Source organism: Panthera uncia, chromosome E1, assembly GCF_023721935.1.
Source record: "Panthera uncia isolate 11264 chromosome E1, Puncia_PCG_1.0, whole genome shotgun sequence".
Taxonomy (NCBI): Eukaryota; Metazoa; Chordata; class Mammalia; order Carnivora; family Felidae; genus Panthera; species Panthera uncia.
Window position 1 is genome coordinate 24,086,964 of NC_064814.1, and position 22,112 is coordinate 24,109,075.

The window sequence follows — 22,112 nt, forward strand, 5'->3', positions numbered from 1 at the left end:
AGAGAGAGAGACAGTTACAGCCTGGCTCCAGCCCTCCATCACCTGCTCATTAGCGTGCTCCTCACCAGCCTACTGCAGATTTCCGGTTTCTGAGCCCCCTGGAGAAGGAGCCCATGCCCCAGCCGGGGGATGACGGAGAACTGCAGAGGGTTGGGGTGGGTTTTAAGTGTTTCTGCTCATTTCTAGAACAGTTTGGGAAGAGCTACATGCCTGTCAGCCCCGCACAAATACACATGAACAACCTGGGGTAGAGTTTGGTACAGCACCTGGGGGGGGGGGGGGGGGGCGGGGGGAGGCAATGCAGGGTGAGCTAGCAAGGAAATCACTGCAGGGGTGAGGGGGGGCATGCTCACCAGACACTTCATTTTCCACCTTGGACCAGTGAAGGTATAGAAGGATCTAGATCCAGAAGCCAGAAAGCAGGCACCATACTAGAGTTGCTAATCCAGGTGTCATACTTACTGTGCAAATTGGCACCTGGGTCCCTCGGGGCAGAAGCCCACGAAGTAGTTAGCGCACATTATCTTACGGACATGGCGGTGTTTGCACAGGGGACCTGCTGGGCAGAGAACAGCCAGAAACACACATGACAAATCTCACCGGGAGGGTATGGCAGTCATAGCTCTCCACTTAACAGGGTATATAAACCTTGTCCTTTCCTGCCCAAAGCACCTGCTTCCTAGCCACGTGACTGAGAGGGGAATGGCCACCTCAGAATGTGCTGGGGTGGGTGCCAGCTGGCCAGTGCTGAGCAGTGGGGTCGGAGGCATCCCTGACACACTGCATCTTGGAGGATTTACGTGGTTGTAGACTGTCATTTGTCACCTTTACTTAGCTCCAGAAGCTACAGCTGAGGAAAGGCTAACCCCACCACAGCTTACTAATCCTCCCCTAAAATGCCCCCAAAGGAACACTGCCGAGGACTCAGAACAGTGCACCTGAACACCAGTGAAAGTAAAGGGCACAGTACTCAGAGCACAGGGACTCCATTGGGGGGACCCTGCCTCTTAATGGGGCAGGTGGAGCACGCTTAGGTGACAGCACCCCCCCCCAGGTGGGTAAAAGAAATAGACAAGAGAATGCATGTGGTCGGTCTCCCCTGGACCAGACCCGATGCCAAGGGCTTCCTGTGAGGTCCTATGTCTGCCAGCTCAATAACCCTATGAAGGAGCTGTTTCCCCTTTCGATAAGTGAGGAACTGCGTTCAGCAATTCGTTCAAGGTCACGCAGCTGATACATTCTGAAGTCACTGGGATCTGAACCCAAGTAAGCCTGCTGGGAGAAGCCATGCCAGGCTGAATGTTACCATACACAGAGGGTTCTTTTCCATCAGGGCGAGCCTGGGGGAGAACTATGGAAAGGTCTTCCGTTGGGATTTTAACCCAGGGGCACACCCCCACGGGGCCTTATCAGGAATATGCATCCTTCCCCTGCTGGGGACACCCCCCACATCGTGATCACCTAGTGCTCCCTTTCCATCGGGGCCTCACCATCCTTGCAGAAACCTTGGTCATACCAAGGACAGTCCCGGGTCTTGAAAGCTGGCTTCACGTGGAGAAAGGGACATTCCTTGTTGTTGCAATCACCTGAAAAGTCCAGCATTCTTTAAAAATGGGCTCATCTTGGGGCACCTGGGTGGCTCAGTTGGTTAAGCGTCCGACTTCAGCTCAGGTCATGATCTCACAGTCTGTGAGTTCAAGCCCCGCATTGGGCCCTGTGCTGACAGCTCAGAGTCTGGAGCCTGTTTTAGATTCTGTGTCTCCCTCTCTCTCTCTGCCCCTCCCCTGTTCATGCTCTGTCTCTCTCTGTCTCAAAAATAAATAAACGTTAAAAAAAAAAAAAAAAAAAAAACGGGCTCATCTTAACGCTCATTTCCACCCTCCCCAAAGTGGACTGACCGCCTTGCCTAGCCTCCACTTGCCTTCCTTCCATCAGCAGCAGCTTTTAGAAGACAGCAAGGATTTTCTAATCCTTCTTGCAATCTAAGAAGAATGGATCCCAATACTACTTGCTAAGTAGGACTTGGGTAAGAATAAACACATCTGGAAGAGCAGAGGCAGGGCCAGATATCCAGAGGGAGGGACTGGAACGGAAGGCATCTGGAGGCCACCAGAGAGGAAGGAACGAAGAAGCGGCGAGGAGAGGAGAGCCAGAGCGAGCCCCTAAAGATCCAAGAGGACACAGTGTGTATGCTTTTCAATCAAGGCCCTCTGTGCTTCATCTCTGCGACGGAGACCTACGGTGCTTCTAGAACCAGGGTACAGTCCTTTCTGGCGGACAGGCCAACAAGACCAGCTCCAAAGCTGGCGGTGGTCTGATGCTAGATGCTACACAGGGACCCCTGTGGTTGCACGATGCCTGTGCTGTAAGCTGTGGGTAATAGTCCAAGACTCGGGTCCTCTAGAAGGAGCCAGCCTCGTGGGACAGACCACTGGAGAATTGTTGTAAGAACACTCTTAGATTTCTTGCAGGAGCCCAGGGCTCTGAAGGAGCGTGGGGAGGAATCAGTTCATCTTTCACCTCATGTGAGTAGAGACTTGGTGGATGCTTCCAATCCCATCCTCCTTAAAAGCCTACAACTCACGGGTGCGCCCGGGTGGCTCAGTCGGTTGGGTGACTGACTTCGGCTCAGGTCATGATCTCATAGTCTGTGGGTTTGAGCCCCGTGTCAGGCTGTGTGCTGCCGGCTCGGAGCCTAGAGCCTGCTTTGGATTCTGTGTCTCCTCCCCTCTCTGCCCCTCCCCTGCTCACGCTCTGTGTCTGTCTCTCGATAATAAATAAACGTTAAAAAAAAAAAAAAAAGTCTACAACTCGGTGCTTCTCAGAGCCAAAAGGACTTGATGGTGTTTGCCCCATTGGTTTTCAAACTTCTCCAGAGATCTACTTAAAGGTCGCCCTTCTGCAAAGCAGGTTTCACCGCTGATGCCTAAGAACAGTTTGAAATCACCGTTCCCTCCCGGCCTTCCCGTCTCACAAACGAGGACAGCAGTGCTCAGAGAGGGGAACTGCCGTGTGCAGCCCAGGGCAGAGTGCAGCCTCTGGGCTCCCGCCTTTTGAGGAATGGAAGTGACATCCCTCCCCTAGGGCTGGCAAGCATTTGATCTAGGAGGCAGCGGCGGGAAGTCATCTGCCCGTGCAATGCTGCCTTTCTGTCCTGGCCTGGATGCACCTCGCTGCATTCCTCTGGCGGACAGCAGGTGGCACCCGCGCCTCACCCTCCAGTCAGCCTTTTCGGAGTCCCCCAGGTAGCTGTTAGAAGAGCCCAGCCAGCTGCAGGGCCCAAGACCCTGGGCCCCCTCAGCTGCCCCTTCCCACTCCAACACCTCCCAACATAATGTTCTACATAAAACAGTTTACTTCCAATACGAACGATAATTACTTTGGGGCGCCCCAGGGGGCTCAGTCGGTTAAGCGTCTGACTTCCACTCAGGTCATGATCTCAGTTTCCGTGAGTTCGAGCCCCGCATCAGGCTCTGTGTTGACGGCTCAGAGCCTGGAGCCTGCTTCGGATTCTGTGCCCCCCCCCCCCTTATGCCTCTCCCCCACTGGTGCTCTGTCACCTTCTAGCAAAAATAAATAAATGTTATAATTTTTTTTTTTTTTAATGGTAAGTGGCATTTTTAAATGAAAGAGGTTTAGGTGCTGACCAAGGGAAGCTGGGCTTCAGGTAAACTGTGCTTCCCTTCCAAGAACACATGCAGGCCGCGGGACCTCAACTCCCAGCAGGCAGGACACAGAATTTTGGCCTGGGAGGAGCTCTTTGGGGATGCTTCGCCTTCTTCCCAAATAGCTGGGACCTCCCCCACTGCCCCCCCCCCCCCCGCAACTGGCACTAAGGGCAGCTTACCCCAAAGCTGCCCCAGTCAGAGACATCCCTGAAGACTGTGGCAGCTCTCTGTCCCTCCAGGTCACTCTTTTGGAACACAGTTTGAAAAGCACTGGACTAGATAATCCTTAAGGCTCCTTCCAGCTCTGGAAAGCACTGAGCTGTAGAATTTCACTGGGAAGATATTTTACAAGATCTGAGGCACACTTGCCGATTCAATCTTAAATGAGGTGGCAAGTGGTTGTGGCCTCCTGCCCCGGGCAGCCCTGTGCACGACAAAAGGAGGTCTGAAAGCCAGAGAGAAGGAGGACACTGGTCCCAACCCGACCACACAAGATAATTTTAGAGGCTGTGCTTCTGAACCTCATGACTGTATGTTTACAGTGACCCTGCATTGCCAAGAAGAGATGCTAGTTTTCCACTTACGGAAGCAATGCAAAGTTTTCTTCTATAATAACACTCTGCAAAACAAGACAGTCGAAAGAATCGACAGTGACACAGGTCAATGGCACAGGTGCTTTCTGTGTTTGGCAAGCATCGTGAAAGTGGCTTTCAAATCCTGCTGTTTGGGAAACGCTGGCCCGGACCCACCCCGGGGACAGAGACTCGGCCCATTCCAGGCTTATTTCCGGACAGTCAGTCCGGGTATGTGATTAGCCAGGACTGCAAAGGGAAACAATTCAGCCTTTGAGTCCAGCCTCACCCCACCCTTCCCGTGGGGGTGGGGGTGGGGGTTACTAGCGTGTGCCCGAGCCTGTGGGCCAGTGAAACAGGGATCCCAGAGTACAGTTCCACTGTTCCTAGGGGGCTGGAAAAGCAGGTGCCTGGGGCTCAGAGAGGCCCGGTGGGCCACCGGAGACATACACAGTCTCCTTTGGGCTTCCCTGTCACACGTCTTCCTGTCTCCCCAGTCCCCACTGCCAACCCCCCTAGGTAAGGGCTGGAGCCAGGAAGGGGCGTTACCGAACTTGGAGTAGAAGTAGCACTCGGGCATCCTGGTGACATCGTACTGGTGCAAGAAATTGCACTGGTCGCCCTTCTTACACAGTCCCCGCAGCCAGTGCTTACACACCACCATCTTCTCCCCTCGGTTGTGCCGGAGAGGACAGAGCTTCCCTGGGAACAGCAGAGCAGCCAGCTGGGAGCACCCCCACCCCCTGCTTGCCTGGGATTCCCGAGGAGCGTGCCCCTCGTCCATCCCATCACCTGACCCCTGGTGGAGGCCACACGGAGGACGGGCTGTCGTCTTAGCACTGCCACACCTTCGCCCAAAGTTTCCTCTCTGCCTGGCCTGCCCTCATGCTTCTCAAACCCCGGGAAGCCCCAGGGGGTCAGGACAGCTCCCAGCAGCCTCACAGCCCCCCTCTCCTCCAGGCTCAGGGTGGGGCTCCTACCAGAGAGCAGAGCCGTGGCTCCAGCCCGGGACCCCCACCCAGCACGGCCCCTGGCACATAGTGCTTGTTAAGGGCCTGTTAAAACCAGTCTCAGAAACCCCCCTCAAAGGTTGTGTTTCCTGACCCCGGAGACCTAACGTGCTGACCTAAGAGCCGGCTTTGTAACTAACAACTTAGAAGGAAGTAGAAATGTCCTGTGTGACTCTGTTACCTTCTTACGGGGGTACTGCCATCAGCAGGAAGGATGCCCCAGTTCCCAAGTTCCTAAACAGGACCAGCCTCATGCTTGGCCACCCCTCTGATAGAATGTGAGGGTTGCTGGGAAGGGGTTCTTTGTAAATAGTCCTACCCTCACCCGGCCAATGACTCGCTTGGGTGTGACCTTCCACCAGAGCACTTGGATTTCTTTGCAAGAGGGCGTAGATGTGTAGACGGCCCCAGCCCCCCAGGCCCCGGTTCCCCTGCTGACCCACCTTTCTCACAGAGCCCTTTAGCGAAAAAGTTGCACACAGCTGAGCCCGACTCTAGAAGGGGAAGAAGGAAAGAGAGAAGGTAGCTTCACCAGAGGCTGCACCTGCCAGGGGGTTTTTCCTCCTCAGGAAGTCCCTACCCACCCCCACCCACCCCCGCGACCCCGAACCTCCCCAAAGCTTGGGCCTGGGGGCTAGGGCCTGGCTCTTTGGATGCTGGCCTCCAGAACCAGCCTCAAGACCTCAACACCTAAGCCCCCAACTCTGAAACACAGGTGATGGAGGGGCCCAAGGCAACTCAGGAGGCCAATGTGGACTTTCCTGGCTTCTCACCATTCCCTTTCTGTATCTCTCTGCTTTCCCCGTCTGGAAAATGGGCTGCCTGGAAGTCAGCTCCATTCTCCTGGAATCCTGGAGAGTATGTAAGAGGGGAGCCCTCAGCCCCTGAGAAGGGGGGTGCTGAGCTGAGAATCACGGGTGGCAGGCCCCAGTCCCCAACTCGGTCCCCCTGGCGGGCCGCAGTGAAGGGGCTGAGCGGAGAAGCCCAGAGAACGGCGCGAGGTCCCCCAGGGGGACGGCTGACACCCTGTCCTCACTCACTGTCCATGCCCTGGAAAGGCAGGAGTCCAGTGCCCTTTTGCATCTCTACATCCTTCTCGAAGGTGAAGGTGAACTGCTCTAGCCCAGCAATGATCTCTTGCATCTTCCATCTCCTGCCGGGCCGCCCAAACCTGCTCAAGCCCCTGCAGGCGCACCCTATATAGCTCATCAGAGGCCCTTAAGGGGGCAGGGTCTGGTGCTGCCCCCCTCATCCCCGGATGCCAGTGGCCAGGTGACAGCTGGGCTGCTCTCCAGGCACAGCTGTCTTCTTACTCCCACCTGGTTCAGGTGCAGACGCCCCGGGGCCCCCGCGCCCTCGCTTGGTGTACCTAACATCCCGCTCACAATGCGCGCCGCTGGGGAAGAATTAGCAAAGCCGCACGTACGCACGCACGGCGTATGCGCAGACATTACCAAACCTGTGCTCAGTCTTTCAACATGAAGACAAAGCCACAGGTTAGCCTTGAGCAGAGTTGCACAAACCGACCACAGCGAGGCTGTTCTGATTCCCAGGAGCTTGGGGGCCAAAGGGTGAGGGGGTGGGCGGGGCAGGGGTGCAAAGGGAGGGAGCCCCCCCCCCCCCCCCCGCCCCCGCCTCCCCGCTTCCCTCCAATCGGGTCCCAGCCGACCCCTCCCTCTGGGACTCCTGACATCCCTTTTCTGGCCTGAGTGACAAGCCCTGAGCGTGCTCTTCATGGGAGAGGGAAAAAGGAACGAAATCCAGAGGAATCGGAAATAGTTGGATGAATAGCGCTTTGTTTACGCGCACACAATCGCGAGCTCGGCTGGGGGTGGAACCAACCAGAGGCCTCCCAGCCAGGATTCCACAGGCCACCCCAGCGCCTCCCACCCCTGAGAAAGTGCTTTGTAAACGAAATCTCTATGCAAATGTTGTTTTATTATTATTACACCACCCCTGCCCCCAGGGCTGGGGACATCTGAAAGTGCTTTCAAAGGAGCATTTTAGGGCTCTAACTAGGGCAGGCTCCCCCCTCCCCCCACGCCCTGGCCCTGAACTGGCCTTCCCTCCAACTGGAGCTGGTGTTTTCAGAGTCGCACTGGAGCCCGCAGAACCCCGACGCCCTCCTTCCTGGACCGAGCGAGCGGGGAGAGGTGGGCAGCGCCCTGCAGGCCCGCTCGGGCCTGCAAGAAGGAGCCTGCTTGCTGGCTTTTGTTTTCCCGTGGCTGTCGCCGCGCTCCTCCTCGATTTGGTGGTGTTCTTTTGAACTCGGGATCAGAAAAGAAAATAGCTGGGGAGAGAGACACCTGGAGCTGAGGCGGGGCTGGGAGGGGCGGGGAAGGGATCCAAGAGTTTCCAAAAGCCCGGGCCTCCCTCTGACTTCATTCCCAGGGAGGCAGGGGGCCGAGCCGAGACCTGTGGGAGGCTGGGGCACAGGGGCGCCCCTGGGGCAGGAACCCTATTCCCGTGCATTGATTAGTAGTCCCGAGAACACATTAATCTGTCAACACACCAACCCGGCAGGGCAGGCAGGCAGGCAGGCAGGCAAATGAGGACATCACGACTCAGCGAGGCCCAGGGCACACAGCTGGGAAGATGGTGACACGGAATTCAAATCCTGATCTCTCGATGGTTTCTTTCCATAAACATCCACAGAGCATCTACGTACAAGGGACTGGGGCCCCAAAACAGAGTGCTGCGTTCCTGCCCCCAGGAACAGCCCAGCCAAGTGGGGAGGTACACGCTGGTCCCGGGGGACGATAATGGCTAACAGGGGGAGGTTAACAGGGGTATGAACGGTAAGGGGGGGGGCGCTAAGCACGGGCAGGGAGGGGCGGCCGAAGAGCGTCTGGTAGCGATGGGCATGTTCCAGAAGGGAGGCCAGCCATATGAAGGCATAGAGAATGAAGCAACATGGTGGTGGGGAGGGGGTTGGTCAGGGTTTAGTTAGTCCTCCTGTTAGAGGGGTGGGGGTGACAAGATTGGCATTTGAAACTCGAGTGTCTCTTAGAGCTTAGTTTTCTATCATGAAGCCAGCGGAGCGTCCCGGAAGGGGTAGGCACCCTGGAGAGTAGATGGAGGAGGAGAGGACAGGCAGCTATTTAAGGGATGATAAAAATAATAATTAGAGCCTGGAAATATCTCCAGGGATGCTTCCCTGCACTCTGGTGGCCGGAAAGGGTTCATTGGCAAGAGCCGAGCTTGGAGGAGGCCCCCCCCCCCGCCCCGCCTGCCCCCGTGCAGACTCCTCCCTCCATCCACCCCAGCGGCCCCTCCTCTTTCGGTCAAGGCCCCGCCCACGACCCGGACTCCCGGTCGCACCTCTGAGTGCCTGGCCAGGCCGAGGGCGTGCCCAGGATGCTGCCTAGATGACTTCCCCACTCCCAGAGCACAGTCACTGATTTGGCCTCAGAATGACAGCAGCTGGCATTCGCAGCCTTTGCTTACCCCAAATGCCTTCTAGGGTGGGTTGAATGGTCTCCCCCAAAGAGGGAGACCCAGTCCTAACCCCTGGTGCCTGTGAATGTGACCTGATTTGGAAATTGGATCTTTGCACATGTAACTAAGGATCTCAGTGAGGTCCTCCTGGAATTCGTGTGGGCCCTAAACTCCATGGCTGGGGGCCTTACAAGAGGAGAGTTTGGGACACGCAGCGACGGAAGAGACGCAGAGGAGCCCTATGAAGACGGAGGAGGAGACGGGATTCTGGCGGCTGCTGGGGAGCACCCAGGGTGGCCGGCTACCCCCAGAGACCCCGACGGAGGCGGCAACGGTTCTCCCCAAGGAGCCCGCCCTGCCTGCACCGCCCTCTCGGACCTGTGGCCTCTGTGATGGGAGGACACGTCTGTTGTCTTAAGCCATCGCCTCTGTGATAATTTGTTATGGTGGCCCCAGCAAACTAATTCATCCGCCCGCTCGGAAATTCAGCTGCAGGAGACCTCACCCCTTTTACAGATGAGCAAATAGACACACAGGGAAGTAGGTGACTACCGAGGTCCCACAGCTAATTGGAGTCAACTGGGGGCAGGTCTGGGTCTCCCACCTCCTAAAGCCTTTTGCACTCTTGTCACTCAAACCAGGAGGCTGCCCCCCGTGTATACTACCACGTCAAGGCTCCCCAAGTGCACCAGCAACCCCATTGTGCAGAGACACAAAGCAAGCCCCAGGCCAGAGAAGGCGCCGGAGTGGGGAGCCGGGTGCCCCCTCTGGAACCTCATAGTCCTCCCTCTGTGCCCCGGAGCCTGTCCCCAGCACTGGTGTTTTCGTCGATTAATTAATTCATGGCTGCAAAGTGGACACCCAAATCGTTCTGCAAACAGTGGTGTTAATTTTTAATCACCATCATTATGAGGCACCCACTTAACTCCGGCTGCAGATTTCCTGAATCAGCATCACCCTGCCCCTTTCCCTCTATAGATGCACTGTTCTGAAAAGCAGGCGTGCAGGGAGCTCTAGAGTTCTCTTGTCAGGAACTGGGGGAGGTCCTCGAGCCCGTCCCCCCTGGCCTTGGATCAATCTCAGCCAGTGCTTTTCCGGGCCGAGTGTGGCCAGGCCCTCCTCCCTGGTGTCTATGCATCTATCTGCCTACCTCCCACCTTGGGCACCCTGAGTTCATGCCACGGGTATAGACTGTGGCATTGGGCAGGCCAGGGTTCAAATCCGGGCTCTGCGGGGCCCCAGCCCGTGATTGTGGGCCAGTCATTTAATCACCTCCCTGAACCCCAGATTCTGCATCTGTGAAATGGGACCCACGGCGTGGCCATACCCAGGGTGCTGTGTGAGAAGTACATATGGGCATGTGGGTGCCTGACATCAGGGAGTAGCTGGGTGGGAGCCGTCCCTCCCAGAAGGTATGTGCCATAAGGAGTGAGGAACGGTGTCCTGCCCCCAGGCCCAAGGTGCCACCTTCCTCAAGCTTACTGTTCCTAAGGACCCCTGATAAAGGAGGAGACAGGGGCCCCCCTAGGAGACAGGGGGCTCCATGCTGTTCAGGCGCTGCTGGAGGGGCCGCTCTAAGTCCAGCAGGGACGGGCCCGGTGGCTGGATAGCCATGGTGTTGGGATGGAGTGGAGGTCAGAGGAACCCCCAGTGACCCACAGCTGCTGCTGTTCAGCTCAGCCCCAAGGACAATGAGCCAGTGTGCCCTGCCCTCTCCACTGCTCTGTGCCCCAGAGATGCCACTTGGCGGGGACAGCTGTTGGCCTCACAATAGCCATTTGGAGTGCAGGGCAGGGAGGTCCAGCAGCTGGGATGGGCCTGCTCTGCCTTTGCCCAAGAGCTTGGTCTCTGGGAGTCCGGTGGTTCTAGGAAGTCTACTCTAGGAAAGGCATCCGTCTCCCCCAGGGGCGCGGGCTCAGTAATGGCACTAATGAGCCACCCACACTTCTCATCTGGGCCTCCTCCTGTCCTGACTTGCAACTGTTCAAGTTGCTTGTACCCATTTTGCAGACAAAGAAACCAGGGCTGAGAGGTGAGAAGGGCTGCCTGAACCAGTAGGTGTCGCACTTAGATGAGCTTCCCAAAGACCATAGGCTCCGTCTGCAGGAGCCTGACCTCTCAGGCTCGAGAGCGTGCTGAGGCCACTGAGAGGTCATGTGACACACACTTTGGGTCTAAGAGTCAAGGAGACAGGACATTGTGGGGCTCAGGGGGTCCTGATAGCTTTTCTCCCCCACTGTTGCCACCTCCGTGCATCTTGGTCCTCAGGCCGTCCTCTCCTCAGCTTCTGTGCCCAGAGCCCTTCCAGGGGGAGCAGAGGCTGCTTGGAGCCTCCTGGGGTTCCTATGCCCTGCCACCGGCAGCTCTGGGGGGGATGCCACAGGCCCAGACCGCCAGCAAAAATGAGTTAGCAGAAGAGGCGTGATGGGGCCAGCTCAGGTGACACTCTGGTTTCTTCCTCCTTATCCAGAGCCCTTCTGGCGTCCCCTCGATGGTTCTGCCCCCACCCAGCCTCTAGGGAGCTAGTCTTTCGTTTATTCACTCAGCACTCACTCAAAAATACTGTTGAACTTCTCTTCATGCTGAAGGATACAGAACGAACAAAGCAGCTTTTATCAGTGTTCTAGGGAGCAGAATACTGGCCCCCAAAGATGCCCACGTCCTAATCTCTGAAACCTGTGAATAAGTTACCTTACGTGGCAAAGGGGACTTTGTGGGTGTGGTTAAGGATCTTGAGATGGGGGAGGTTACCCTGGATTGTCTGGGTGGGCCCAACGTCATCACAAGGGGACTTAAAAGTGGGAGGCAGGAGAGCCAGAGGGAGGCAGGAAAGGAGAGAGAGAGAGAGAGAGGTTTGAAGACGTTACTCTGCTGGTTTTGAAAATGGAGGAAAGGCCATAAACCAAGGAAGGCAGGAGGTCTCCGGGAGCTGTAAAAAGTGAGGAGGCAAGATTCTCCCCTAGTACCTCCAGAAGAAATGCAGACTTGCTGACGCCTTCATATTCATTCATTCATTCATTCATTCAGTAAGCTCTACTCCCAATGTGGGCCTTGAAACTCACAACCCGGAGACAAGAGTCTCATGCTCTACCAACGGGAGCCAGCCAGATGTCCCCGGCCTGCATTTTAGAAAGAACCTGCGGCTGCAAAGCCCTGGGGCTGCTCTCCAAGGAAGGCCCCCCCGAGAAGGACTTGGAGCAGCCCGTTAGCCAGAATCCAGCAGTCCCAGGAAAGGGGGTTGTCTTCCCTACAGCCTTGAAGCTGTCTATGCTTTGTAAAGGAGAGAAACATTCAATGTCAGGATCCACAGTAATTATTAGCCGGGTTCTCATATCTGTATCTATTCCTGCATCCCAGGAGATGGCTTTGTGCACCTCCTGGGGTACACGCACCCCTTTCCTCCCACTTGCAGGAGGGGGGCGAAAGGTTTCTGTAGGACACAGAACCGCCAGCTGGCTGTTGACAGTGTGATGGATTGATTCTCCCAGCCACGGCCTGGGGCACTCATTTTGATGGATTGGGGGCCAAGGTCACGAGTTTGATCTGCCTTTGGGTCAATTGAGTCTGGAAGAAAAACTCCATTTCCATCACAGCAGACTGCCCTCCAGTCTGTTACTTCTAAATGATTCTCGGGTCACAAGGCGGACAGACAGAGTACGGATGGAAAAACCCTCCAGGCCCCAACTATTGATGGGAAGTCAATTGTGCCCATTTTGTGTCCAAGCCCAGTGGGTGTGAGTGGCAGAAGCCGACAAGCAGAGGGCAGCCCTGCCTGGCTCCCAGCCTGGACGACCCCCCAACCCATCCCGCCTGCATGTGCAGGCTTCTGGGAGCTAGTGGGGCTAGAGGGGAGAGGCTCACCAATGCTGACCTTCCCTCCGGTAGGCGGTGGGGGTGGGGGGAGGGAGGAGGGTTATCACAGCCATGGAGCTGTCCTTGGTCTTACTTCTTGGCTTGAATTGCATCTCTGGGCCATGACTCCAGGGAGATGAGCAGCTAGAGACACATGGGGAGTTGCCCCCGTCTCAGTCAGTGCTGGCTGCCGGGACACAATACCACAGATGGGGGCTTGAACAGTAGGTTTTAGTTCCTCACAGTTTCTGGAGCCTGGGAGTCCAAGATCAGGGTGCCGGCAGATTCGGTTCCTGTGAGAGTCCACTTCCTGTCTCGCTGTGTCCTCCCGTGGTGGAGAGAGACCCTCCAGTCTCTCTTCCTCCTCCCAACAGGACATTAATCCCATTGTGGGGGGTCCCATGTTTGTGAACTTACCTAAACCTGTTCACCTCCCCGAGGTGAGGCCCCCTCCTAATACCATCACACTAGGGGGGTGGGTAGGGACGGAGGACATCAACGTATTAACTTAGGGGATCACAGACGTCCAGTCCGAGGCACCCGCTTCCCACACAGCTGCCTTCTGGCCGTATCTACTTGAAATGTCTGAGACCCACCCTAGCTCCCCTGAAGTTGGTGCCTCCTGCCATCTCCTCTCAGGAATGTCACCACCCCAGATGCTCGGGCCAAAGCGAGGGATGTCCTTGATTCCTCGAATGGGCCGGTCCTGCTCTTCGCATCATAGATTTCTCTCATTCGTGGGTCTGATTCCAACTCTCCTCTCTCAGGGACATTTCCCTATTACCTTCTCTAAAGTAAGACCCAGGGGCACCTGGGTGGCTCGGTCGGTTAAGCGTCTGACTCTTAATGTCAGCCAGGTCATGATCTCATGGTTTGTGAGTTCGAGCTCCACATCAGGCTTTGTGCTGACAGTGCAGAGCCTGGTTGGGATTCTCTCTCTCTCTCTCTCTCTGCCCCTCCCCTGCTCTCTCTCTTTCTCTCTCTCTCCCTCTCAAAATGAATAAACATTAAAAAAAAAATTAAAGTGAGACCCAGGTCATTTCCTGTCCCAACACTCACCAGTGTATCCCTGAGAAGCCCTTAGTGCCATGCCCAGTGTTTCACATATTTCCTATCTTGCTGGTGCTCTGTTTGCTCCCCCAGCCCACCTCACCCCTAGCCCACCTCACCCCTAGCCCATGTTCCCACTGTGAGGCTTCTCCATCAGGCCCAGCAGGTGCAGTGCCCGGGCCGGGCCCTCAGCACTTTTGCAGGCCCACGAAAATGTTTTAATTTCCTTAAAATCAGAAGACGATATGGGAGCGTTTAGGCCAAAGAAAACGTTTTAATATTTAATATTAAAGCACGCATCCTTTTCCTAACACGGTAAAAAGTGCCCGATTGTCCACTCTCTTACATTCTCTCACCGTTCCTGTGCCTCTCACAGCGCCGGGCACACAGCAGATGCTTAATAAACACCTGCCGGGGACACACGAACGAGTCTGTGCTGCCCATTTCTGTCTTCGGAGAACACAGCCTCAAACTTGCAGGTGGCTATGATTTGACTCGCCGGGGGCAGGGGGGGAGCCCTGGTTGGGAGAAACGATACTGAAGCAGCATCTTCCAAGTCACCTGGGAAATGACACAGTCCACTCGCCACCCTAGGTCTGCGGAGGGCAGCCCGGCCCCAGCCACCTTCTCAGTGCATTCCTCAGTGTGGCTCCAGGGGCAGAGACTAGAAATCTGTGTCTCTATGGTGCTTCTCATATTACACCTTCAGAGAAACATGCTGATGGCTAAAGAGAAGTGCCAGCTTTCTCAGTAAAGTAGGTAAAATTTAAGATGCAAATTTAAGATACACATTTCCCCCCGCGGGACTCCATAGACTTTTTTTTTTTTTTTTTTTTTGCTTTGAATAAAAAACATGTGACTTGAAAACCATTTTGTCTTAAATTGGCCCTTATGGGGGGGCGGGGTTTGAGGGAGGAAAATGGTGTTCCTGAAACAGGAGAACAGGAGCAGTGGTTTTCAGCCCCGGATGGGACATCTGGCAATGCCTTCTGGGGACGTTTTGGATTGACCTAGCCAGTTGCGGGGGATGGTATTGGCATCTAGTGGGTAGAGACCAGGGATGTCGCTTAACCTCCTCCAGAACAGTTCCCAATAACAAAGAATGATGGGGGTCCACTTGTCAAAGTGCTGAGGTTGAGAACCCCTGCTTTGGAAGAATCTAAATTCTATGTCTTGGGTAAATGACTTGGATCACTTAGGTCTGGCCTTTTCCATAGACCTGATTTTATTGATCTGCACTTTGGCATCGAGCCCTGGATTTACATTGAGCAAAGATGGGGTTTGTGTGGCTCTGTTAGGAGACTGTGGTTGAGGACATTGTCTGAGACCCCACCCCTGGCTCCTTCAAAGATCTCACAAGAGTACCTCCCAGACCTCAGAACGTGCACAGTTGCTTCTGGGATCCTTTTAACCTTGTGGACTTCATGAGTTTCCTAACAGGTGGATTTCCCTTTTCACTTCAACTAACGGGAAGCTCAGAGTCCAAGTTGCAGCCCATCTTTGAGAACTGCGGAGGCCCACTCGGAGAACATTTCTGCTGTGCCACCCTCTTGGTTCATTGTACTGTGTGTTCCAGCCCTGTTTTTGCTTTGATCTATTTTTATCCTATTGTAGTTTACTTTTTGTGTGTGTGTGTGTGTGTTAAGCTGCCTCCAATCCTTTGGCAACGAAGCAGGCCATAAAAACCAAACAAGATTCAGCAGAGCCCCGTGGCCTCGGCGGGTATTTTTTAACATGCCAAGTGTCATTTCAAGGCTAGAGTCCTGCCGGGGGAAGGCAGCTACCCTTGGCTCCTCCTGTCCTCTCCTGGGAGTCTCCCTTCTTGGAGAACAGCAGTTCCGTGGATTGCAGCAACAGGTTTTAGAGGCAAAGCCACCGACACCCATCTGCCTGCAAATACCTCTCCCTCCCCCAAACATTCTTTCCAGTCTCCCATCTGGCTCCTGCCAAGCTGCCAAGGGGCTAGACAAGCTCTCCCTTTGCTATTCCTAAGTTGCCTTGCCCACATTTTCAGTCGGGGCCTCCAGGGTTAGGCTGTGTAGACTGTCACTGCAACCAGGGCGGTGTTGGGGGTGGGGTGGGGTGGGGACCTGTATGCAGAGGCGGGGACCTTTGGAAGGCTGTTGTGTGAGGGCGGGGGTGGGCCAGGGGTGGGTAGGGGGAGCTACATACACCTGGAAAGGTCAACCCCGCCCCCCACCCGTCAGCCCAACTAACACTCCCAGCTCAAGCAAGCACCCGTGCCCCACACGTCCCACAGGCAGGGCTTGCCCCTCGTCCACCAGGCCGGAGCCAGAGCCAGTCCAGTCCGCCTGTCTCCTCTGCTCTGTTCTGCTCACGCGACCCGGCCAGGGCTTCCTTCCCCCAGCCTCTGTCTGCCCATCTGTAAAATGGGGGACCGGGAGAGGTGGACCGGATCCTAAAACTTGGAGATGCTAAGAACCCCTCCTTCATGCGTCCTGACCCCCTCTATTCCTTTTGTCCACTTTCTTCTGGGAACGTGGTGAAGCGGGAGAACGGCTTGTGTGCGTGACAGAACGGAGTCGGAGGTGAGCCCTTTGCGGGACCAGCCTGGACACCAGCAGGAACACGGGCCCGAGGCTGCAGGCTTGTGAGGCAAGCAAGGGGCCTACCCGGCAGGGACAGAGGCCAGCCCTGAGTGACCCCGAGAAGGGCCTTCGCACGCCCTTTGGAAGGCGTGAATCAGCAGCCGCCAGCCCCTCACCTGGCAGCGAGCAGTACCCCCTTCCCCTTGGGCGCACAGCCCAGGTGAGCTGGGGACGCCCCACCCAACTTGGCCTCTCTCTGCACTGGCCTGCTCAGTCGGGTCACTGGCCCTGCTGGCCACTGCCGGTCCCGAAGTATAAATCATCAGGTTGGGACAGCGGTGGAGAGGAAGGCCTTGGAGGCCGTGCCCGGGTCCGTGCCCCAGCTCCTCCATTTGCCAGCTGTGTGTGGCTGGGCAGGTTCCTTGGCCTTCCGTTGCCGCGGCGTCCTCATCCGTAGAATGGGGGTAATATGAATAGCGAGGGCCTCACAGAGTTGTCATGACGATAAAAGAGGCCAGCACCAAGGGCAGTGCCTGGCATATGGCGGTCCTAAGGGCTGGCACCCAGCCTTCACCACAGTAATGGTGCAGGACAGCATGTGCCCGGGGAAGCATGAGCAGAGCCCCGGCCTGCAGCGGTGGTCACGGACGGGACACGAAGGCTGGACCGGGGCGGGCTGGTGCTGACTCGCATCTTTAGGCTAGAGCCACAGCCCTGCCCAGAGCAGCAAGCTCTGCAGCACATTTTTGTTAAGTGTTGGCCTTGACCTGAATTAGCATGACTACATTACTGCCCAGATGCAGCCCCTGGCTCCTGCTTTGGGTTGCTGGAGGTAGAAGGGGCCCTACAGGGCATCTGTTAAGGCGAGATGTGCCCTGCAGGGGCCGTGGGCTTCTCAGGCGAGCCTCGGGGACCAAAGGGGAGAGAGTCTTCTCCCCTCCCTCTTTTGGGGCCACCACACCCTGCTTCTCACTCCCAGCCTCAGCCACATCCCTCATTAGCTGAGAATGAGCCCCTCTAGGGACAGAGGGGCCGGTGCAACATTTTTATTATGCTTCTAATTGCTTCCCAGGGAGGATGAGCTCAAGTCCAAATTTCTCTGCGGATGCTCGAGGCGAGGGGCAGGGTTTCCAGGAACTCAGCCCCACTGGCCCCCATGTGGAAAGGAGGATGTGTGAGGGACTTCAGCTAGCAAACCCTGCCTTGCCTGGGCTGACAGGGCGGACGGGTCTCCAGGTCCCCAACCAGGACAGACACACCCGCAACCTCACTTCCTGAAGGAACGAAGCTCCCGGGAGGCCGTGAGCAGCCAGGTGAAAGGGCTTTAGGTCCATGTTGTCCTGAGTCTACTGCTTAGTGACTTGGGGAAGGTGGCCAGGTGGCGTCTGGACCCGTTTCTTATGGGCTCTCAGGCCGTGAGTCTGGACGAAGGGCACGCCGCCTGTAACATTCTCCGGGTCAGATGGGGAAAAGCCGGGAAAGAAAGGAGGGCGGCTCCTTTCTAGGGACTGTGTCTGCACCCGGCCCTGTAAGAGCAGCAGGGTTCCCTTATCACAGAGGAGCAGAAGGAGGCACGGAGCAGCTAAGTGCCTTAGTGGCCACAGGCCCCCAACTGGCAAGTGGCGGGTGGGCCACCAAAATCCCAGAGCCCCCAAGACCTGCCCAGCAGATGGGCACACGAGCCTCGTCCCTCCAGGGGCCGGAGAGCAGCGCAGGAGGGGAGGGGCCCCAAAAGGACAGGGAGAGCAGCCACCCCAGATCCCGAGTGCCTCAGGGGCACAGGCAGCCCCAGGGCCCCCAGTCGGCACCCGTACCCACCCACATCCTGCGATAACCCTCCCCAGAAGCAGAGACGGACACCGGGAGTTCCACAGCGGTTTTTTTTGTTTTTTTTTTTAATGTTTCCTCACTGTTTTAACAATACCATGAAAAAATATATACAGTTTAGAATCTGGAACTGACCACTGTTCGCATGGGTTTCAAGGGCAGCTGGTGGGGGCTGTAGGGCCCCTTGTGACTCCTCCCCTATGTGGGAGCCACACTACTGAAAACAGTACCGACAGGGCACCGGAATCAGGAACTGTCTGGATCAGGATCTGGCAACAAGCGGGAGAGGCTGCAGCAGTGACGCCCGCTAACCCTGGCCTGTCCCCTCCCTCTGCCGCGTACGAGGGGACAGGAGAAGGTGGGCCAGCTTGCTCCCAGGACAGGAAAATAATCATCAGTTCACCCTGGGGCACATGCCCAAGCTCCCACTCGACCTCCTTGGGCAGGGTTACAGGACCAAAGTGAAACGCTGGAATCTCAGAAGAACAACAAATAGTTTTTTTAGCATAAGTATGTCCCAAACATGGTGTGGGGCATACTTATACTACAAAAATTATCCTTTGTATGCCTGACATCCTAATTTATCTCCGTGTTCTGGTTTTGTTTTGTTTTATTGCTAAATCTGGCAACCCTCTATCCTTAGGGGACTCAGAAGTGGGGGAGAGGGTTCTGCTGGCAGAAAAGGCCTAAAGGAAGGGGAAGTGGTCAGTGTGTGTGTGTGTGTGTGTGTGTGTGTGTGTGTGTGTATGGGGGGGGGAGTAACTCAGTCAAAAAAGCTTCTAGCCCTCCAAGAAATGATATATTAATTTTTTAAAAAATCCTTTTCCAGAAAATTTCTACACTGGCTGCCTTCAACTGTTAATAGCCATGGAGTGGGGCGGGAGGGGAAGGACACACACGCACGGACACCCACCCCATACAGTTCTAAATAAAGTCTGGAAGCACTTAGTATAAAGGTTTTCTAAAAGGATTTGATCTTCCATCTGGTAGCAGAGCTGTTAACACTGTTCCAGATATGCTCTGGAAGGATTTAAACAGGACAGGAGAACAAACAGATCGATAGGGGCCGAGCGAGTGCCCAGCCTGTTCCTAGTGTCATCCTGGAAAGGCCCCTTTTAGAAAATTCAGGAAGCCTGGGGCCTCCTTTCTTTCATTCCCCATCCTGTTCTCCCCCCTGGAAGGGGCCGCGTTAGTGCACACATTCGGTCCGGCTTTGCTCCAAGGGGCTCCAGGCTCGCGGTGCAGGAGCCGGGAGCGGGGGGCCGGGGCGTGGGACCACCTTTCCTCCTGCCACACGGCCACCAGTCACAGCAGAAACGCCAGGAGAGGAAAGGCGAGCCGAGCGTCCTTGGCCGAGGCACCGGGGCCGCTCCCGGACTGACCCGCCGCTGCTGCCCCACGAGGCGGGGACTTGGCTGACATGCGTCACCGTCTGAGGCCGGGCTGGAGGGAAGGGAGAACCGGTTCCTGCCGCAAGCACCCGGTCCAGCCCGCAGCACACGGGAGGGCTGGGTGCGCCAGGCAGCTGGGTGCCCACGCCACCTCCCTGTGTCCCCATTGGGGCCCTGGCCTCACCAGCGCCCCACGTCCAGGACGGGGGACGTCCAGGGTCTGCGGTGGAAGCCAGGCTCCCGGCTGCCTTGCACAGGATGGGACGGGACAGGGAAGGGAAGGGGGTGGTGGCCTGGAGGGGGGGAGGGGGCAGGGAGGAGACGGAGCCCCCCTCCCGCCTGGTGCCCCTCACACCCGGATCTCATCCTCCTCCTCCTCGTCCATGAAGGAGAACTCCTTGTCCTGCTGCCGGGGCAGCGCAGCCCGGGCCCTGTCGGGCCCCCGCGAGGCGGGGCTGCGCTCCTCCAGGATGCCCGAGGTGCAGCTGGATAGGGAGCTGCTGTCCCGCGTGGTGTGGCTGCCCTCGCTGCGGGCCGAGCCGGGGCTGGGGGCCGCCGCCCAGCCCTCGTCCTGGGGCAGGTCCCGGCCCGACGCGCCTTCTTGCTGCCTTGCCCGTGGAGGGGCCACCGATGCCAGGGCCGGGGGAGCCCGGAGGGTGCTGCCTGTGGGGTCCCCGTCACGGTAACCGCCGCCCTCCTCCTCGGGGTCCCACTCCTCCTTGTCCATGATGCTGAGGACGTCGCCCAGCATGGAGGGGCCCAGGTCAATGTGGAACGACATGACCGACTCGGCGTGCTTGAGCCCCAGGCTGGCCTTGGGCACCACGGGCAGCTCCGTCAGGTCCCCGAAGGCCTGCTCGTCGAGGAGGGGGTCGGGGGAGTGGGGCGCGGTGGCCCCGTTCCGCCGGGGCACCAGCTCCCCCTCGCCCGCCTCCTCCTGGCCGCCCTCCCCGGCGCTCGCCTTCTTCACGGGGCTGGACGACAGGCTCTTGGGCAGCTTGCCGGAGCCCTTCTCGGCGGCCTCCTTCTCGTTCAGCTGCGGCAGGGACATGGCGTTCTTGACGAACAGAGCCGAGTCCCGCAGGGAGCCCAGCATGTCCCTCTGCTCCCGGTCCCCCCTGGTCACCGACTGCGACCGCTTGCTGCCCCGGAACTTCCGGGACAGGAGGCCGCGTTTGGAGGACGAGGAGGCGGCCTGCTCCTCCAGGGACTCGCCGTCCAGCTCGCCGGCCTTGCTGTTGAGGAAGGACGTGTCCCCGAAGGCGTCCCCCGCCCGGCCCACGTGCATGGTGTGCCGGAAGTCGCCCAGGGGGGCGCTGATCATCTCGGCCGTGAGGTCCACGCGGGAGCGGCGCTTGGAGTGAACCGAGCTCGACACCAGCTGCTTGAGGATGGGCATCTTGCCGGTGGGGGGAGGGGGGCGGGGGGCGGGCCTCCCAAGGCGGCAGGCGGGTCGGGGGTTAGATGTGAAGTCCGGCGGGCATAGGTGCCAAGGGGGAGATCATAGGGCTGCAAGAAGAGAACAGCAGGCAAAGGGTTAACCCGGGCTGACCGCAGGGAGGGGCTGCTGCCCAAACCTCAGCTCTCCCACCAGAATGAAATCCTGTGAAAGAAGCCACCGGTGGGTGGCCTAAGCCTGCCTGATTCTTCACGCGCAGGCACTCGGGTTAGGTAGCCGTGTAGAGTTCAGGTAGCCACAGACACGCTTTCCCCGAGCCAGAGAGAAGGACGATCCTTCTTCCGAAGGACAGCATCTCCCCCGACCAGGATGCCACCAGCGTGAACACAACCACGTTTAAGGCGGTAGAGATGCACAGGCGGTTCCGTGTGGCATTCTGGGAAAGAGCCTGGGGCCAGGACAGGACTCCCGCGGACAGCCGGGCTGGAGACACGCTCTAGGTTCTTCCTGCGGTCTGACCTCAGTCCCCGTGGAGGCAGTGGACACCTCAACCTGAGTCATGGTCCTCTGACGAGGGAGAGAACAGGATGGGCTCCAGAGAGACGCTGCCCGGCACCTCCACGTCTGTGGGCGGCCAGACTCGCTTTCTGAATCAGAACTGGGGCGGGGCCGCTGGGACCCACAAAACCAGCTCTCCAGCCTTCCAGTCCTTACTGGGTGTCCCACAAATGAGGACCCCGCCTGCGACCTCTCCACCGTGGGGCCAAGCTCTTTGCTGGACACTCACCCTGTGTCTCCTAGGGATGAAGACTAGAAAATTCTGGTCTCTTGAATCATTAGGGGTGCAGGAGGAGGGCAGGGACTAGACGGCCCGGCACCCGAGATCTGCCGACCCCGGGGGGACAGTTAACCGGAACTGAAGATCAGCGAGGGGGGCCCCGGAGAGCCTGGGGCATCTGAAAGCTCCAGGTACCACCCATATAGCTCCTGGCAACACCAAGTTGAGGTCGACTGTTGGAGACAAACCAGTCCTTTTCCCTCTGGAGGGACCTGCCCCAAAGGCTAAACCCAGCAATGCAGGGCTGAGCAGGGCAGGAAGACGGACGGGATCCGACAAGGCGGGTGGGTAAGGGGTGATGGTGGCCGTAGTCTTGCCAACAAGACTTCATGGCGGGACCACTCTTCCCACTGCGAAGCACGACCCGTGGGTGTCCCGCCGGTTTCTTCCTCACCCCCAGCTAGGCCACCACATCCCACCTGGCCCCCGATGCCAGCCCAGCAGATCCCTGTTTCCCCTTCTGTCCCTCTCCAGACCATTCTTCACCTTTTCTCTAAAACAAAAGCCATCCAGGACTC

At 57.3% G+C, this 22,112-nt stretch overlaps 2 protein-coding genes across 2 annotated transcripts; both read right to left on the reverse strand.

The window, feature by feature from the left end:
- Window positions 1–458: 458 nt before the first annotated feature.
- CPSF4L (cleavage and polyadenylation specific factor 4 like) lies at window positions 459–6,393 on the reverse strand. The gene is made up of 5 exons (XM_049637709.1): window positions 6,291–6,393; window positions 5,694–5,744; window positions 4,790–4,942; window positions 1,491–1,586; window positions 459–556 (listed from the first exon to the last, which is right to left on the reverse strand). The coding sequence occupies exons 1-5, from the start codon at window positions 6,391–6,393 to the stop codon at window positions 459–461; spliced, it is 501 nt and encodes a 166-aa protein (XP_049493666.1).
- An 11,608-nt stretch (window positions 6,394–18,001) lies between these two features.
- CDC42EP4 (CDC42 effector protein 4) lies at window positions 18,002–20,769 on the reverse strand. The gene has a single exon (XM_049637700.1). The coding sequence runs from the start codon at window positions 20,754–20,756 to the stop codon at window positions 19,707–19,709; it is 1,050 nt and encodes a 349-aa protein (XP_049493657.1). The 5' UTR covers window positions 20,757–20,769; the 3' UTR covers window positions 18,002–19,706.
- Window positions 20,770–22,112: the final 1,343 nt, after the last annotated feature.

Excerpts from the sequence above, each read along its gene's own strand:
- CPSF4L (XM_049637709.1), bottom strand. The coding sequence starts at position 6,393 with ATGCAAGAGATCATTGCTGGGCTAGAGCAGTTCACCTTCACCTTCGAG. Across the intron at positions 1,587-4,789 it reads CTACTTCTACTCCAAGTTCG|GTGATTGCAACAACAAGGAA; the intron begins GTAACGCCCCTT and ends TGGACTTTTCAG. Across the intron at positions 557-1,490 it reads CCAAGGTTTCTGCAAGGATG|GTCCCCTGTGCAAACACCGC; the intron begins GTGAGGCCCCGA and ends TCTGCCCAGCAG.
- CDC42EP4 (XM_049637700.1), bottom strand. The coding sequence starts at position 20,756 with ATGCCCATCCTCAAGCAGCTGGTGTCGAGCTCGGTTCACTCCAAGCGC.